The sequence below is a fragment of the Hippichthys cyanospilos genome, chromosome 1 (genome assembly GCF_059441005.1).
Source record: "Hippichthys cyanospilos isolate Australia breed blue-spotted pipefish chromosome 1, RoL_Hcya_1.0, whole genome shotgun sequence".
NCBI lineage: Eukaryota > Metazoa > Chordata > Actinopteri > Syngnathiformes > Syngnathidae > Hippichthys > Hippichthys cyanospilos.
In genome coordinates, this window is record NC_142369.1 from 22,492,984 (window position 1) to 22,510,904 (window position 17,921).

Here is a 17,921-nt window from a genome sequence, read left to right on the forward strand (position 1 = left end):
CACATTTTATTCTGTCTGTGCCGTATTTGTGCCTAATGAACACTAACGTCCAATGACAAATTGAGCATCACAGTGTCTATTTACAGAAACACACCGATGCACACTTGCATGTTGTCATCAACACCTGCTCTGTATGGTCATTATATCTGACTCTGCCCTAAAAATGAGAGAGAGAAAAAAAACAGTGACACAAATACAAAAGTAACTCCTTTACAAAATTAAAATAGTTAAACTACTTACTCTTTGATGACAACCAACATGTAATGGATGTACCATGTTACCAAAACATGTATTGTTGATAAATGACATTAAAATGTGACATTTTAATTTGTCCATTTTGACATGGATCTGAAAGACGTTCAGGTGCCTTTGGTAGGCTGCCAAGTGTCTTTTACTGAGGAGTTGCTTCTGCGCAAAGGAATTTTTGGTTGATTTTTGCAGGCAAGGTCTTCCTTCTCAAAGGTTTTCTATTTCCACAATAGGCAATGCCGAAACTCATTGAGGAACCACTGAATCCTTGGTCACCTCCTTGACTAGCCCCTCACCCCTCAATCCCCAAGTGGTCTTGTCCGCCCAGTGTTATATTGTCATCTAATCAATAACACAACAAGTGAATTGTGACATCCATACTTACTCTCTTTCCTAAGTGCTCATCTTTGCTCATGACGCAAGTATCTATGTTGTTTTGTTTATACTGGCGTGCCTCAAGCCAAGACAATCCATTCAGGGAGATCCCTTGACTTCACCTTTACTCTGAGCTTTGACAGGTTCCGCCAACAGTGGGGCCTAAATTGATAACAGGCAGGCATTTTTTTAATTTAGGTTTACAGTAGAAAGGTGTAAAACTTAGAAAAAAGAATTTGTCCCATTTCAGAATAAGCCCTGTATTTTCCTGATGCATTGTAGAAGTGCAGTGATTTATACATACATACGTTTTAAAAAGTCTAGTGCCTTATAACACAATAAGACTACGTCCTAAGTCTTGAAGACCTATCAAATTACGAGGCTTGTTTTGCAAGACCTTTCTACATTGAGCACTATTTTTGTGGGAGCCTACTTAAATCAAAAAATGAAAACAAAGCGGGCCACTTGGCGTTGACCTAGCTTCAAGGGTGCTGTGTCCAATTAGGAAGTGACATCTTCTGCCAGGCTCTTGTGACCGAGGGTGGCATATTATTTTATTGAATCCATGTTGAATGTCATTTTCAAAAGGCAAGAAAATGGCTTTCACACACACCGACCCATAGCCATCCCCGCTGCACAGGCCCGTAATGTTGTACATATTGAGAGGGAAATGAAAGAAAAGCTCATGAGAGCAGATGGGTAGATGACATGAGACACACAAAACACACCTCAGGTGGAAAAAGATAGAGGCACAGGTGAAAAAAAAAAAGCTGCCAGACAATGTCCAAAAATAGTCACGAGACGTGCAGGAAGGGGGTTGGGTGGAGGTTGGTGAAATCAGATGTGAACACAGCCTGGAAGTAACAAAGTCAAGCAGAAATGTAAATTGCATTTAAACCTACTAACAAATGTGTTTTACGTGGCAATTTTAAAGACTTTATGGGTAAATCTTTGTGTCCTTCTGTGGACGTATAAATACGCGGGGCCTCCATTTCACCTATAGGGCTTTCTTTTCAGAGACTCAAGAATCATACATGCGGTTATTACAAGTAACACAAAACAAACACAGCCAGGCACATCTTCTGGGTCACAATTTAGGTCTTTTCCCGTTCTATGAATATCAACATTTTTCCATAAAGGATGTTATGTTGTTGTAGCAAAAGCAAAAATTGACTTCCCATCATAATATTCCCATCAATCAGTTTTTCCAACTTCCATCCTTGATGCAATTGATTACAAAAAATGCAACTTCAGCTGTACTTTACTATACTTAAAAACAAAGCTAGACACAAATCTGTTTAGTAAAAATGCATCAATGTGTAATCTTGATTGTATTCCAGAATGATTCAGCCAAGCAATTTTTAAAAATAAAATCCTGCGAGGCAACGTTAGAATATAAGGACCATGCTCTTACAACACATTAAGGAGTGTGATACAACCAAGTTGGTGAATTATTCACTTTATTATTTTAGAAAGACAAAATAACCATGTGGAGCGGCAACTATTTAACAGATAACTCATCTAAAAATGACATCCTCATTAAAACAAAGCTAACTGTAGATTAGTTGAATCAAGTAGGCTATAAATATTTCAACCGTTACATAAGGCATTAAACAGTGTAATAGTGAAATTAGTCAACTACAAATCTGAGTAACAGAAGGCAAAATAACTTCAATCCATGTATAGCTATTAAAAAGGCCTACAACTAAGTTGGAAAGGTGGTTCAATTGATTAAGGAAACACTCAGGGGAATGTTGGGAAGTTCCACTGTTCATGCTGCTTCTTGCGTTGGATCCGTGAGACAGTAGTTTATAATAGACATGCCAAAAAAAAGTGATAATTAACAGATGCAAGGTGGTGAAGTGAAAGTTGTTTTGGTCAGGCATAAAGTGGCTGGTAGCCGCTCCTCCGGCTGTTGCTTTTACAGGCAATCACACACACGCTCAGCATCCCGAAGAACTGCAGACATTGGAAAAATGAAAGAAAACAAAGTGCTATGAGCATTTGATGCTGAAAACAAAGCATTCAATCAGTAAATAATATATGTACATTGATCAGGAACATTTTAACCTTGAGAAAAAGATGTCAAACCTGGCGCTGTACATTAATCCTCAATCTGATTTCATTCAAAAGGAATAACTTAAATGATTATAAATTTCAAAAACTTGCAAAAGTGTTCTTAACGACCAACAGTATGTTTTGAATATAATCGTCGGTCTGCCATGTCTGTTATAGCTACAAACAATGTCCTTAATGAAAAAAACAAAAAAACGCTCTATTTTTTTTTGCTTGTTATTTAAAAAGTTTGCAACTCCTGCACAGACTTTTGACAATCAGAGTGCCACTAAACCACCGGGTGTCACGGATGTGCAATTACACTTCATATGGAAAAGGGAACGCCCGTTCCCCCAGCATATTCTAAAAAGGCAACATCATTATAAATTACAGATGGCCGAAAGAGCAATGTGGATGTTAGCCTCGTTGTCTCAATAGACATGTAAAAATGGATTAAGCATTAAATCAGAATCGGGCTCTTGGAGCTGCCTACGTCAATAACGGTGGTGCGTTGTGTTACCTTGATGACAGCGAAGCCTAGGATAACCAGCATGGCGTACTTCAGGACATCTTGTAGCAGGTGCTCCAGCTTGGCTTCACAACCCTGGAGCCACACAAGCCCCATACACTCATTATCATGCTTATCCTAAACATTTGACTGCAGTCAGTACTGTCCGGCCATCTTAGTTCACCTCCAAGTTGAGCAGGTCCAACCGGTCCAACCTGCCCGTGCACTGCGTGCTGACATTTTTACAGCAGGACATGGGCAATGTGCTGTTGTGGCTCTGGTACCAGGTGGTGTTGAACCAGCTAGTGTAGTTCCCCACGCCGCAGCACTGCAACTGAACAGAGGAGAATAGCATTTTAAAACGATTTACCTCAGACTGATACATTAAAGGTAAATGAAATAAATGAAATATAAACATAGTGAGGAAGTGGAGTTGCAAACTGTGCGCGACCAACCTGAGTCTGCAGATAGTCCACGGTTTTGGTTTCAGGGTCCTGGCCATCATACTTTGCAAAAACATCATTCATTGAGTGCTCCAAATCTCCATTTATCTGCACACACAAGTTTGAAAACCAGTTACCATTCGAAAGGGTCATTCGGGCAGCAACCAGCAGATGTCACTGTGGTAAAAGAAGTGCACAGCTGGAATTCATTTTGATATCAATCAAACCTTTTATTCATCGTCTTTTATTTGAGGCTGTACAATGAATACCGGTATTTCAAGGGATACGTTTCATTTTCCTTAAGAATTTTTTCCCTGGAAAAAAATGTGACTGTATTCACATGACCATGAGTTTTATTTTTTGTAAGCCATTCTGCGGATTTCTACAGTATTTCTATGCTTTGAGTCTTGGCAGTTTAAATTGTATTTCACTCACTCATTGTATTTCACTGGCTGTTTTTATAGTTTTGAGACAAACCTGTAACCCGTATAAATGCTGTAAATAAGTAGTTACCAGTTGTTTGATTTATACATTTTTTCTTCTGTTAATGTTAAAAAAAAGGATAGTTTTCGGCATATTCTCTGACGCCAAAGAACTTCAAAACAAAATCCTGTTAAGGCTATTGAATGGACGTCAATGTAGTCATTCCGTGTATTTATTTTGACGTTACTCTATGTAGCTTGTTGAAGGCGTGTTATGCTAAATTGTTTAAAATTCCTTGGCATGCGGGTGCACATCAAATAAATGACTACAAAATAAACAAATATCCTTGCATATTTCTTCAAAGCATCCACATGAGTCAAGAACTCGTTTCACCCCTTGTTGTCGAAATTCTCCTGTACATGTGACTTACATGTCCCACGTTAGTGTCTCACACTCATGCTCTGTAGGATTCCTACAGCGAATATGCAATGTGAATGCAATGTGAATTAAGTACGCAGCTTTTTTTTTCTCACCAAGCTATCAACAAACCATGTGCGGCCTTGGTGATTGTTCCTCACGGATCAAGTCTACAGAAACGTGTCACTCTTATATGAACTGTCGTTAAAAATCCATTTGGGACTGGCGGGCGCTTCATCTGCAGTTTATTGATTCCATGTGTTCACATGAGAAGGAAAATTCAAAATATATATCGCCAGATGAGAGCACCGATAATGATAGAAGTGAGCGACGGACCGAAAATGACAATTTTTGGAATGGAAAAAAAAAAAGGCGGACATATGGAAGGGAGACACTGACGAATGACAACCGCTTAATGTTAGCATACAAACTGCATTTCACTCGGTCTCATTTGATACCCAGTTACAAGACGAGATGCAAATTTCTTTCTCCTCCCAAGTTCACATTTTGCATTATGTTAGCGTATTAACATCGCATGGAAGCCCATTTTGTACATGCCGGATGGGTGTCTTGATGCACGGATGAATGAATGAATGTCCAACAAGTCGAGAATACTCACTTTGCCTTGGTAGATGAAGCTCAGCACCAAAACGGCAACCTCGGCCGCAAACATCACCATGATGATAAGAAAGAACTGGAGGAAACACGAACATGGCAAATACAAAATCTCATCAGAATCATAGTGACGTGAAGCGGCGTTGATGTACATTCAAGGGGAGCCACTCACAAAGCTCAGGCCCACTTTGGACTCTCGCATGGTGGCGCAGCATCCCAGCAGGCCAAAGATGAACATGACCACACTGATGCCGATGATGACCACGGCCGGGATGAGCGTGTACTTGTTCTGGATGAAGTTCTCAAAGGTGCCATAGCTGCTCAACACCTGGGAGCCGACGTAGGCTAAGCCGGCACCGGCAGCCTGGAAAACGCAGCAACACGTTTGTGTGATTCTGTGTATGTGGCACACGCACTGGAGAGCACAATCTGAAAATTCAAAAAGGCTCACGGAGGCACATTTTTTGGAGGCTTCTCACACCAGATGTACTTAGTTGTTTAATTTTATCTTTTTTTTTTCTCTTGGTGAGAGGCAGGCACGCCCATCATTTTGTGAATCATGTCTCGCTAAAAGGTGCAATCTTGAAAGCGCAGTCACACGTAGTCACACAGCTCAACACTGTGAGATGTGCAAACTACTTGTCGACCATGCTGTCCCCGTTTGCTTCTTCTACAGTATTATGTCAAATGGGGGGAGTAACTGGAACTGGGTCCTGATAGTCGCTGTTAAATTAACAGCTCATCATCTGCTAACGGCCAGCTACTTCTTAACGTAAGGTAGCAGCCCCCAACCACAACACAGAATCCCGAAATGTATTCATTAAGCAATGATAGATGTTTCCAGGTTTTTGATTTGGGGATCCCTTGAGGTAGCCTTGGAGACCCCCCCTCCCCACAAAGATCAAAGTCTCGCTCCACCAAAAAATGTCAGCTTAGAAAGTCCTATTATAAACATGATAACAAGCTAAGCAACGCTATGTATGTATGATACGTGTGATGCACTCAGAATTAAAAGTCAATATAGAGTTTCAATAGAGTTGAGGAGGAAATTTAAAATCTTTACTTCCTTTTACAACATGCACTAAATGGGCACTTTGGTTGTTAAACTTCTGCTCCACACTTATAATGCACAATAAACTGGTTTGCCAATCAACATTAGACCCTAGACAAGAAAAAAATTGACAAATGTGAAGGAAGGCTGCAAATGAATGGCCATTGTAATTGGATAGGTTTTGCACAAAGAAGGGTCTTGGGGTTTTTACGCCAACAACATGGAGGAGTTTGTGCTTTTGACACTCCCAAAAATGTAATAATGAGCCTAATTCAATTTAAGAGAACAACCATAAAATATTTTTAAAAAAAAGTGAAATTTGATCTAGGAATGAGTACCTACAACTGCAAATTCTGTAACCACCGCATTTGCTAATAATCCGGCACTAGATTCACAGATCAAGCACAGTGCTTGCGAATGAATGTTAAACAAAATCACTAAAACTAATATTGAAAATTTTGGCTGACCCCCCAAAAATTAATTTCTGAGAAATTTCATTTTAGTTTATAAATCCTAACCTACGTTTAGATGTCAAGTGTAGCCATCATCAACTTGTTTCACAATGATGACATGCTGGGCAGAGCAGCACAAAGAAGCTTATTATCTCTTGTGGCCTCGTGAGTTTGTCCCGAAATGTGCCCTTTAAGCGCAGCTCATAAGTGCATCTCATCATGACCCGCTCACTATTTTTTTTTTTGCAAACATGTGACATCTCTAAATATGAAACTCATTCCATGAGAAAGACATCACACATGACCTACTAAGTCATTATCTGGACACGTTCATTCCGTTTTCACCTTTGAACAACCGTTATCAAAGAAAAAAATGTCTTTTTTCCATGTTTGAGGGTGTTTCGTGGAAGAAGGCAATGACCTGTCTTCCCACTGGGCCGCATGACTCATGTCTGATAATCACTCCAGTCACGGGACAGCCCTGGGCTCCCTCGCTCCCCATCAGGCTCGGTTCGTAATCTCCCCAAGAAAGTCTGATCTTATGCCCGCGAAACAAGGCAGTAAAGAGGCTTTGTGTGCATGTGCGTGTGTGTTTGTTAAATAGGCACACACTCTGTGGAATGTGGCCAAATCCACCAGAAACTTTTGTAGGAGGGGTGCAAGGGATGTGAGTGATTGGTTACAACTTACAGTGAACCAGTCAGGGACATGTTGTGCAACTTTCAACTAGATGGTTACATTACATCCTTTTTCTCGTCACTTAAAATCATCGCGCGCGCACACACATCTGAAAATGAAATCGGGTGGCTCATGTAACAGTTTTTCAGCAACAAGCGGTCAATCTAGGAGTGATGGGAAACAATGACACCCCCCAAGTGTGTTGTTTTTATCCAGATGTTTTGTTTTTGTTGCTGGCATTGCAGAAACCGCCCCTTATTACAGAAAAGATGTCGGAAATCTCAAGCATACTTTTATAGTCGTCATCATTCGCAACCAACAGTTGATCATCTTGAGAAGCCATGCTTTAATCGCCTGGTCTGGCTCGAAAGTAGCACTTGAACTCCTTATCATGATAAATCATTATTGCAAGTAGTACTCTTGGTACTGCCTGTTAAAAGCTTTGTTTTTCTTCAAAGTTGTAGATATTATTCATTCTCTTTGATGGCCCTTTTCCCCTTCCCAAATACATTTTCCAAAGACGTCTTATTCATTTTGCTATATTCTGTGGGTGAAATTTTGGCTCTCGAGTGGTTGAGTCAAATCCAGTCAGTTGTCAAAATTAAAGTTTCTTTCAAAATAAAATATCTTTCAGACTCAGATAATACATAAAACTGAAACGATTTCGGTACCAGGCCACGGACTGGTGGTTGGGGGCCAAAACATTACTGCGTAAAGAGATTTTTGTTTGCTTCTTAAAACGATGTGAGAGCATATGATCAAACTGAAATAATTCGACATTAAAATAGAGACAGCTATAAACTCCTATCATATTCTATTGGAGGCATTTTTGGAGGGTATCGAGGCCCACATTTTGGGCTAAATGTAAAATATTGTTTGGAGTAGAAGTAACACTGCAAGCACTGTTACCACATCAAACCAAATCTTAAAAGAATGCTAACCTTTAAAGGAATGGTTCATAACTGAATCATATCACACCCTTTTTTATCGAAAGATGCTTTGAATAAGGTTTGAGTGGCAATGCAAACCCATGTGCATGTACGTGTTGTCCGATGATACAAGTTGAAATGGGAAACTCAGAATTACACGAACGCTTCCTGCCTGTTTTCTTTTATTTTCCCGTTAACCTTCAACAACTTTAGATTTAATGAAAACTGAAAGGACTATTATGTAACACAATACACCCATTCTGGTTGTTGATCTCCAACGTAAATGTGGGAGTAACGAAAAAGAACCAGCGTGATTGCATTAACGAGATAAAAGAAACACTTTTTCAGCGTAAGCACAAAGACAAGGGTCAGTTGAAATCTGGCTGCACTTATCAGATGAAACATGAGCAAGTGTTTACAGTTGCAACCAGTGGCGAAAAAGAATGACGAAACAGTATGTTGAAGTCAACAGATGAGCGACGACACTTGAACTAATAAACATCAAGTGACAAATGTGAGATGACGTAAAATATAAATAAATAAATAAATAAACTTGTGGACATCCGCAAAGTTTGATGAGCGTCAAGAATCACGCTCAACGTTCAAGTGGCTTTAAACAGGCCTGTTGTGATTCCGAGGAACCGCTGCGGTTCCGAATACAGCAGACAACAGTCGGCAATACAAAATATTGACTTAAATGTCAAACGAGTTACTCTTACCCAGAAAACCAGACTGAGGAAGAGGAGGACCGTCTTGGAGGTGATGATGCCACAGTCCATGTTGTCGGGGCGGTGGTCAGGACAGAAATGAAATCAACCCCAGCAGCGGCAGGTCTCCACGTCCGTCCGATTTTGGGCTTTGGTCACGAGGGTTCCAGGCAGTGTGACGTTACCTTGACGTCACGTCGTCACATGGTCCGGAAGTGAAAGTCAGAGAGGTTTGAGGAAGGCAAGTACTCAACATTCGCAACTTGTGTTTGCAGTTATTTTCAAATAAAGACGTTTAAAAATATATGCTGCAACGCCTCTTGATCACAGAAACATCTGTCGAACGACATTTACCGTTCGGTGACGGTATGAACATGAAATTGCACAAAAATGTTTGATTCCAATTCACTATGTAGATTTAATCTGCATCATTGTCACATGAAACATTTTCATGTGAGATTCTTGTTTTATTTATAAAACAAGATTCTTGTTGAATCTTGAATCTCACATGAAAAAGTTTCAATTTTACAGTTTCACTAATCTAAACCACAGGTGTCAAACTCAACGCCTGGGGACCAGACCTGGCCCACCACACAATTTTGTGGCCCGGAAAGTGCTAATTAAGACTTCAAGTTTCTTGCTAACACCAAATTTGCAAGGTGTCTTCAACTTTTACACATTTTTTTGTTAGCAATACCCCTTTTGAACCTTTTTTAGCAGCCTGATTTCAAGATGTGTAAATGCGTGATGATCATACTACATAAACAAAGTGGCCCATGTTAAAATTAGCTTGACACCCCTGTTCTAAACCAAAGGTCACGATGTGAGCCGCGAGTCACATTAAAATCCCTTTTATACATTAGGATAGATGCTTTGGACAGGCATCGAGAAAATGTCATGGTTTTGCTCAAGCTACAAATAAGTTCATTGTTGTTATGCAATATAATTGCAGCCTTCCAATGGTCGAAAGCTCAAACTGATGTTAACTTACATCCGGGCTTTGGGAATAGCGGAATTTGTACAAATATTTAATATTCAAAATCCAAAACGTTAAAAATTATTCTTTTATGGTTGCAAAAAAAATAAATAATCAGATTACAGGTGCATTTGTTAAAAAGATATGGATTCTTTTGCAGGATTACATTTTTAATGCGGGAAGAGAGACGACAGTCAAATTCTCGCTGCTCGAAACTTGTTGGTCAAATAGATTTAGATTAAGATGATAACTGGTTACAGTATAGCTCAATGGATTGCTATTGGTGCTCTCAAGTTTGAACGACACCACAGCAGGGATCAAACCTACATTCAAATCTGCAAAAATAAATAAATCACTCAAAATGTAGCTTTAGCATCTTTTCCTAGATTGAGCCTAGATTTAAGCAAATTGTCCTAATGTACTGTACTATAAAACCTAAGAAATATTTTCTAGTTACTTTAAAATGACACCCATGTGAAATTTAAAATAACCCCCCCCAAATATTTCTAATTATTTTATGAATTAAAGTAATGACTGCAACACAGTAGATTCAAATACATAATTTAACTTAAATTACAATAAAACCTTCGTGTTTTTTGCCATCATTTCCTAACTGAAGAAAATGGCCTTGGTCTGAAGCTGAAGATCATTCAAAACCATCTTTTTATCTTGTGAGAAAAATAGGATTTTTTGAGCCAAAATATCTTAATAAGAAAATTAGATTTAATATCTTGAAATAATCATATTTCTCTTAGGATTTTTTGCTACAGAACACAATTTTCCTTCATAGACAAAAAGAAAATAGAATACATTTCCTTTTATAATCCTTTTTTTTTTTTTTTTTACCGTTAAAATTGAATTTTTAGTTTGCCCCTCCAGACTGCACGCCATTTTCTAAGTGACTTGAAGGGAATGGATGTTGGATGTTGTTTTGGGTTGTATTCTGTCTAGGATTTATTATCCATCCCTCCATCCAGTCATTATCTTAACCGCCTATCTTTGCAAGAGTGCTAGGTATGCTGTAGCCTATCCCAGCTGCCTTTGGGCAGTAGGCAGGGGACACCGCGAACTAGTTGCCAGAAAAAATGCTGGACACACAAAGACAAACAACCATTAATGCTCACAAACACACCTAAGGATAATTTAGAGTGAGCAACATGCCTACCCTGCATTTTTTGGGAATGTGGGAGGTAAACAGTACCCAAATGAACCCTCTGCAGGCGAAGGGAGAACATACAAATTCTGACAGAGAAAGGCCCACGACCTCCGCAAGTGAGACATCAGGTATTAGGTTCAAGGTTCCCTGGTCAAATGAGACAAAAATGAAACTTTTTGGGCTGAATGTATAATCATGTTTAGAGTAAAGGTAATACTGCAAACGACTTTGAAAACACTATAGTCACTGCCTAACATGATGGGGGCAGCATCATGGTCTGGGGCTGCTTTTCCTCAGCAGTGATTGGAAAGCTGGAGTCAAATATAAGGTAATTTGGGAGAAAACCAGGAGTCTGCAAAAGACCCAAGAAGTCTACATTCTAACCAGGAAATGATACTCAACATTAAGCTGACTCTTAAAAGGAATGGTTCAAAACTAAACATGTCCAAGTGTTTAAAAGTCCAAGGCAAAGCCTACCCCTGAATCCCATTAAAAATCTGTGGAAAAAACTGAAAACGTGCAAAACCAACATTTTCTTTTTTCAGGTTTCTGATTTTCCCCAAATTGGGGTTTTTGAGTTTTTCCTTCCCCTTCTGGGAGCTTTGACAGGGGATGCTGTTGTGTACCTTATCCTGAAAAGATGTCTCTGTACGACCTCTTTTCATCTGTGAAGCCCTTTGAGACTTCGATGATTTAGGGCTATATCAATAAAATTTGATTGATTGATTGATTTTCTCCAATTCAAACGACCACATACTGTAAGTCATGTGACCGAAAAAGACCACTCAGAGCGTATTACATGACAGCGACCCCCAACGATGACAGGTGGAACAGCACATATTTGTGGCGTCACCATCTTGGCATATGTCACGGTATATTGGTGTTTATGAAAAACAGGAATTAAATCGCTGCTGATATGGGTTAAAACAATAAATGTTTGCTCATGGTTGAGATTAGGGTTAAAATTTAACACTGCAAAAAGTCGCTTTTATGAAAGTAAAAAAGTGTGTGACCCTGTGTGAGTTGTCTTGAATTAAGTTTTCTTGCCAAAAAAAACATCTTACCTCTTGGCAGATTTTTCACTTAAAACAAGAAAATGTGCTTATTACATAATATTACTATATTCTTGTATTTGGTCTGGCACATTTGGCAGTGTGGAATCAATATTTGCAACAAAGTCTCTTTGTGAAGTTGGAAAAAAATGAGCATTTGATGGAAAGATAAATGTATGTATTTTCTTTCCAAATGTACTTGTAAATATGATTATGGTGCTGTTGAAACATTAAAATAAAATGTTTTCTGATTTTGGTTGTCAATACCCACCAAAAGTTTAAAAACAATTCAGATCCTATGCTCTTTTTGTTGTAATATTTCTGTAAATTAATATTGAAGTCATCCAGACTATGGCTATGACTATGACCTGGAAGGACTTTCAATTCACAGCTGTGTTTTGAAGAATTGATGGATTGAATTTCTTGAATTAGTGTTTTTTAGCGCATTTGAATTTAAAATATTTCCAAACTTTTGACTGTAATATCATTAGTCATGATTATATATTAATATTTTAATTGGTTGCTATTTTGCAAATACTGTGTGGATTTTATTGGACTGAGTTCACAATCCCCTTGCAACATAATGACAAAATAGATGGTTCACATTTTTGGGTGGCGACAGGTGGATAATTTAGATTTTTATTTAATTTCATGGATGAAAGGATTATTTGCGTATGTGGTGTTATCCACACTTTAGATGTCAAAATGTTTTGAGGCTCCCATCATTTTTTTATGTGCATGGGAGACAGTCAAAATGGCTCATGGAGCATGAACGGTTGACACAAATATGAACCCTCGCATATGTTGTTTTGTCTAACCATTCATAATTTACTGGATTGATCAATCTGACCCATTACTCATACAGACTGGTTGAAAACTACCATTGTATATTGATTGTTTTCAGCAAAGAATGGGTCGGACACGTAATTACCTTTACTTTGCCCCAGATTAACAATTTGTTTTGGGCCAATTTGACCAGTTTCAAGTTAGGATTTGTGATCCCAATCACAACACGCAAAAACAGACGAAGCAGACTCACCACGAGGTCAGCGCGCAACTTCAAATTGTGGAGCGAAAATGGATGAGAAAAGCCCCCAGCGCTTCACTGCGCATGTGCAGCACACTCGTCAAACCCTCCCACGATAAAGTCTTTAAAACAATCAATGGTTGGCTTTGCCGGAAAGCCCCTGAAGTGTGACGTCTCTAGTTTAGAGATAAATCCGGCCTTGCCTCAAATATTGGAGTCTTATTACTGCGGCTACGGTCTGTATCAAGGAGCGCTTGAGTCGCGATGACGACATGCGTGCACGTCTTCACGGCGCCCTGGCGCGCATCACCACTTTGTCTGAAAGTCTCTCATCTCTCTAAAGCGCGCGAGGTACTAAGAGCCGAAAACCGATAAATATCAGGGGCGGCCGCTCTCCGGCATCATTGGCACTTGAGCCACCCCACCTACAAGCTGCAACTGGAGGAACGCACACCATAACGCCATATACGGCTCAGGTCCACCGGCAATGACCCCGCAAAAGGAATCCAGGAAAGGGGGGGACGCGGTGACCAGCCTCATTCTGAACGCCATCTCCTATGGCGGCCCGTCGGGCGTCACCTTGGCTGGCCTCAAGAGAGTCCTGAAAGCCAACGGTTACGATGTAGTGCGCAACCGTGCCCTCCTCCGAATGGCCGTCCGCAGGCTGGTGGCCAGGAAGTCCCTCCTACGCACCAGGGGCAGACGCCTCAAAATCAATCCCTACGGCCCCCGAAGGCGCAGAGGGTTTCGGATGGGGCGCCGGCGGCGGCGAAGCGGAAGAAGGTCGAGAAGGCGCAGGACGAGAGGCAGGAGAACGCGCAGGAGGCGCTCCAGGAGAAGGCGCAGGAGGACCAGCCGCAGAAGGAGGCGGAGGTCGCGAAGAAGAAGGTCAAGGAGGAGAGGAAGGAGGTCCAGGAGGAGAAGGTCCAGGAGAAGGCGGAGGAGGTCACGAAGAAGAAGGTCCTTGAGGAGAAGGAGGAGAAGGTCCCGCAGGAGGCGCTCCGGTAGGGGGAGGAGGAGAAGGTACCCAAGGAGGAGGAGAAGGTACCCGAGGAGAAGAAGAGGCAGGAGAGCCCGCAGGAGGAGGGTCGGCTATCGCCGAAGGTATCGCAGAAGAGGCAGGGGGCGCAGGAGGAGCAGGCGGCGCTAAGCATGGACTACAAGCATGGACTGTATAGAACTCCAATCTCCATATCCGTTCTTAAACATCTATCATCACATAATGGACCTTTCCACTTTTCATGGACACTGTTAAAAATGATTTCTGTGTGAAAATAAAACATTCATAGACATTTGTTTGGACTTCATTGAAGCAGTAAACATTTTACGCACGACGGATCAAAACTACGGCCGAAATTATAGTGGTCAATCTAAAGCAGAAAAATACTGCATGGGAGATTTTAGTTCGAAATTGTCAAAACTGTAGAAGGGATCTGCGATTAAAAGGCAAATCAAGTACAGAATAAAATCTTTACAATAATTTATAATTCAATAATTTGCGGCCCCAATACAAACACGGCAAGCGGATTATATATATATATATATATATATATATATATATATATATATATATATATATATATATATATATATATATATATATACTGTATACGTGTGTGTGTGTTTTGCAGTCTCATGGCCAACCCATGCAATTAAAAAAAAAAGGTAATAACCAAACGGGCCTCTGCATTAAAAATGAATGTGATCAATTTATGCATACGTTTACTTAACAGATGCTGCTTGTATGAAAAAAAATCCTGTCCATCCTTTCTATCTATTTCTGCCAGCCAGAGTATTTTGCATTTTTTTAACAATAGTATCGTAGAACATGAGCTAAATGTTAATGTATTATTTCAAACTGTGGGTTGGTATCGGGTTTTTCTGTTCTTTTCTTTTTTAGGCTTCTGTTTTGTTTTTTTTTAATCGTCATTTCGAGTTGTGGGGTTTTGTTCATGTTTTAAAGGGTTCATTATTTTGTTTGTCAGTGTCATACCCAGGTGTTGCTTGTTTGTCTCGTCAGTTTTTCGTGTATTTAATGTCCTGTTTCCTTTCAGTTCTTGTCAGGTCTCTGTCGATGTGACTGTCATCGTAAAATGTATGTTGTTGTTGCTGTCTGTTCCTAATTGTCGTCACTTCTTGAGTATCCTCTCGTCCGGTAGTTCTCACAAGGAGGTACTAGTACCCCTGGCGGTACTTGAAGGAACTTCTGGGGGTACTCGAGATTTTAAATAAAACAAACTTGCAAAATTCATTTTGAAATAATGACTGAATTAATAGTCTCAGGAAAATTTCATAAAACAAATTTTATGTTCAGTAGTTTATTCAATTTCAATATTGTAAGGAGCCAGATTCGCCCCCATTCTAGAAAGGTTCGGCCCAACTTGTCACGTGCCACCTCTCCTTACCTGACAATTTAATGACTTATTTTTGTGAACACATCTCTACAGTAATCCCAAAAGTGGACACTTTGAGTTGAATATTTTTCAGTGCACAAATAAGTATTTATAAATATTTATTTTTGCGAACAGGTCCGACACTTTGTTTTTTGGGGGGCAAATATTTATTAGTAAATAAATTAATGATTTATTTAGTAGAGATCTCTACTGTAGTCTCAAAACAGAACGCTTTGTGATGAATATTTTTCTTAGGACAAATATTTATTTTATTTATTTATAATTATTCGTTTTTGAGAACAGGTCTGACACATTGTGTTGATAATTTTTGTGGACAAATATTTATTAATAATGAAGTTATTTCTTTCAAATAACAGATTTGTTCTATGATCAAAAAGAGAACACTTTAGTTTAATTATTTTTTTGTGGACCGATCCAAATGAAGCTTGAAAGGATCTCAAGTTTAATTATTGATAGCATGCTTTATGTTTATGTTTTATGCTTTTTTTTTTCGACCCAGCACATTGATTCTTCAGTTTATAAAAGGTCATATTCTGATTAAATTTTAAATCAACCAACTTCCACACTGAGGAAAATTCAGCATGGTTAAATTTTTCTTGAATGACCAAGAAAAAAAACAAACTTGGTGGTGGCCATAAAACATGTTGTATTTTGAAATTCAGTACATTGTTGTAATTTTACACCTCTCTCATGTATTTAAACATTATTGTACTGCATTATTGCATTATTGTGTTGTCATTTTAAGACGCATTAACTGTAACTATTTCTACAACGTGTTCCCGAATATTTCAGTATATGATACGATTTCTGTTTTTTTTTTGTTTTTTTTGTTTTTTTTAAGCAGATATTTGTTTTAGCCGTATACTCCTCTATTTTGGACTACAGTTCTGGTACCCCATTTGCTGTCTCATTGCAGTATATAATGTTTGAAAGAACTTTTCGGCGGATGAACATTTTGTCTCCTGTAGAATCTCCTTCATCGTAATCTGTTTTGTTGTTGTTGTTGTTTTCTTTTTCGTTCAATTTATCGTCATGAAGTCTCATTATTTGTATTATTTGTCTTGTACCATTCAAACTACCGATAGTCCATACATTCAGATCATTTCTTTGATAAAAAAAAAAGTACTACATTTGATCGCGTATATAGCTCACTTTATTTACAATTAGTTTTTATGTTCGTCTACATTATTCTATTCATGGGGTATTATTTCTATTTATTTTTATTGTGGGTTGTTTATTGTATTTAATTGTCCATTATTTCGGCATTGTTTGTAGCTAGATTTATTATCAATTATATTGTAATGCGTTGTAATTTATTATATATTCTTGTATTCGATTATTTCTTATTGTCTGTGTTGTAATATATTGTCTTTGAAATCCTCCAACAGTTTCTTTTTTAATCACAAACAAAACGGTCGACTTGTGCTGCACAAGTTGTGCAATAAAAAATATAACATTGTGAACGCAAATAATTATTGCTGCTTTCAAAGCGGATCCCGCGGAACAAAATAAAATAGGATTTATTCCAATAGAAACCCTGATATTCATCATAAAAAAAATAAACAAAAAACATTTCCCTATAACAAAAGTAACTGGTGGAAATTAATTTGGTCAAAACGTTTACAGTTATCAGTGCTTATATAAATAACATGGTATCCAAGTTAAAAGTTAGCTCTTGAACAATACAGTAGCTCGTTATTATCACTCCTATTTGACATATAGTATTGAGTTGTGCTGCAATACGTAACAGATACTTGTCAAGCAACAGAAGAGAGCTATAAATATGAGTTAGCTAAATATATAGAATTACTTATTAATTTGATCATTTATTATTTTAAATACTTCAAAACTGTACGAGCTTGTTGAATTATAAACGGCGCAAATAATGTACAAAGTATAAAATAATTGACTGTGTCGGAAATTGAAAATACAGACACTTATGACTTGGGGGCAGTTGGTGTCTTCAAAAAGCTTGAAAAAGTGGTTCAATCTATTAGTTTTCTTGTTATTTATTTCTTTTCTTGTGACGAGCAATCTGGGTAGGAGCGTGTGGCTGATTTTTCTTGCTGAAATATTGTATTAAAAAACGGTGTAGGCCTGAAGCTTCGCTTCACCCATACGTCTTTTCTATTGGCAAAGGGAAAACTAATCAAATCTGTATTGAACTGATTTCTGATCGAATAAATGTGCGTATGGGAATTTTTTGTAATCCTAATGTATGATTTAAGTTCTCAAAATCATTTCTGATGCAATTATTCCAATTAAATTTTCATTCATTAGTTGTCTAAGACAAATATATTTCTTTTTTGTCATCACCTTTTCTTCGTGCACATTTCATTTCGTTTAGTAGCATTCATCAATTGTATTAATTTATTTATAGTGTAATGAGGTTGT

The 17,921-nt window shown here is 38.6% G+C and overlaps 2 protein-coding genes across 2 annotated transcripts; one reads left to right on the plus strand and one right to left on the minus strand.

Annotated features, from left to right (window-relative positions):
- Positions 1-2,067: 2,067 nt before the first annotated feature.
- tspan36 (tetraspanin 36) lies at positions 2,068-9,083 on the minus strand. The gene is made up of 7 exons (XM_088410965.1): positions 8,915-9,083; positions 5,258-5,449; positions 5,090-5,164; positions 3,643-3,738; positions 3,372-3,521; positions 3,200-3,283; positions 2,068-2,583 (listed from the first exon to the last, which is right to left on the minus strand). The coding sequence occupies exons 1-7, from the start codon at positions 8,972-8,974 to the stop codon at positions 2,503-2,505; spliced, it is 738 nt and encodes a 245-aa protein (XP_088267091.1). The 5' UTR covers positions 8,975-9,083; the 3' UTR covers positions 2,068-2,502.
- Positions 9,084-13,503: 4,420 nt separating this feature from the next.
- On the plus strand, positions 13,504-14,405 carry LOC148429694 (uncharacterized). The gene has a single exon (XM_088424708.1). The coding sequence runs from the start codon at positions 13,601-13,603 to the stop codon at positions 14,261-14,263; it is 663 nt and encodes a 220-aa protein (XP_088280834.1). The 5' UTR covers positions 13,504-13,600; the 3' UTR covers positions 14,264-14,405.
- Positions 14,406-17,921: the final 3,516 nt, after the last annotated feature.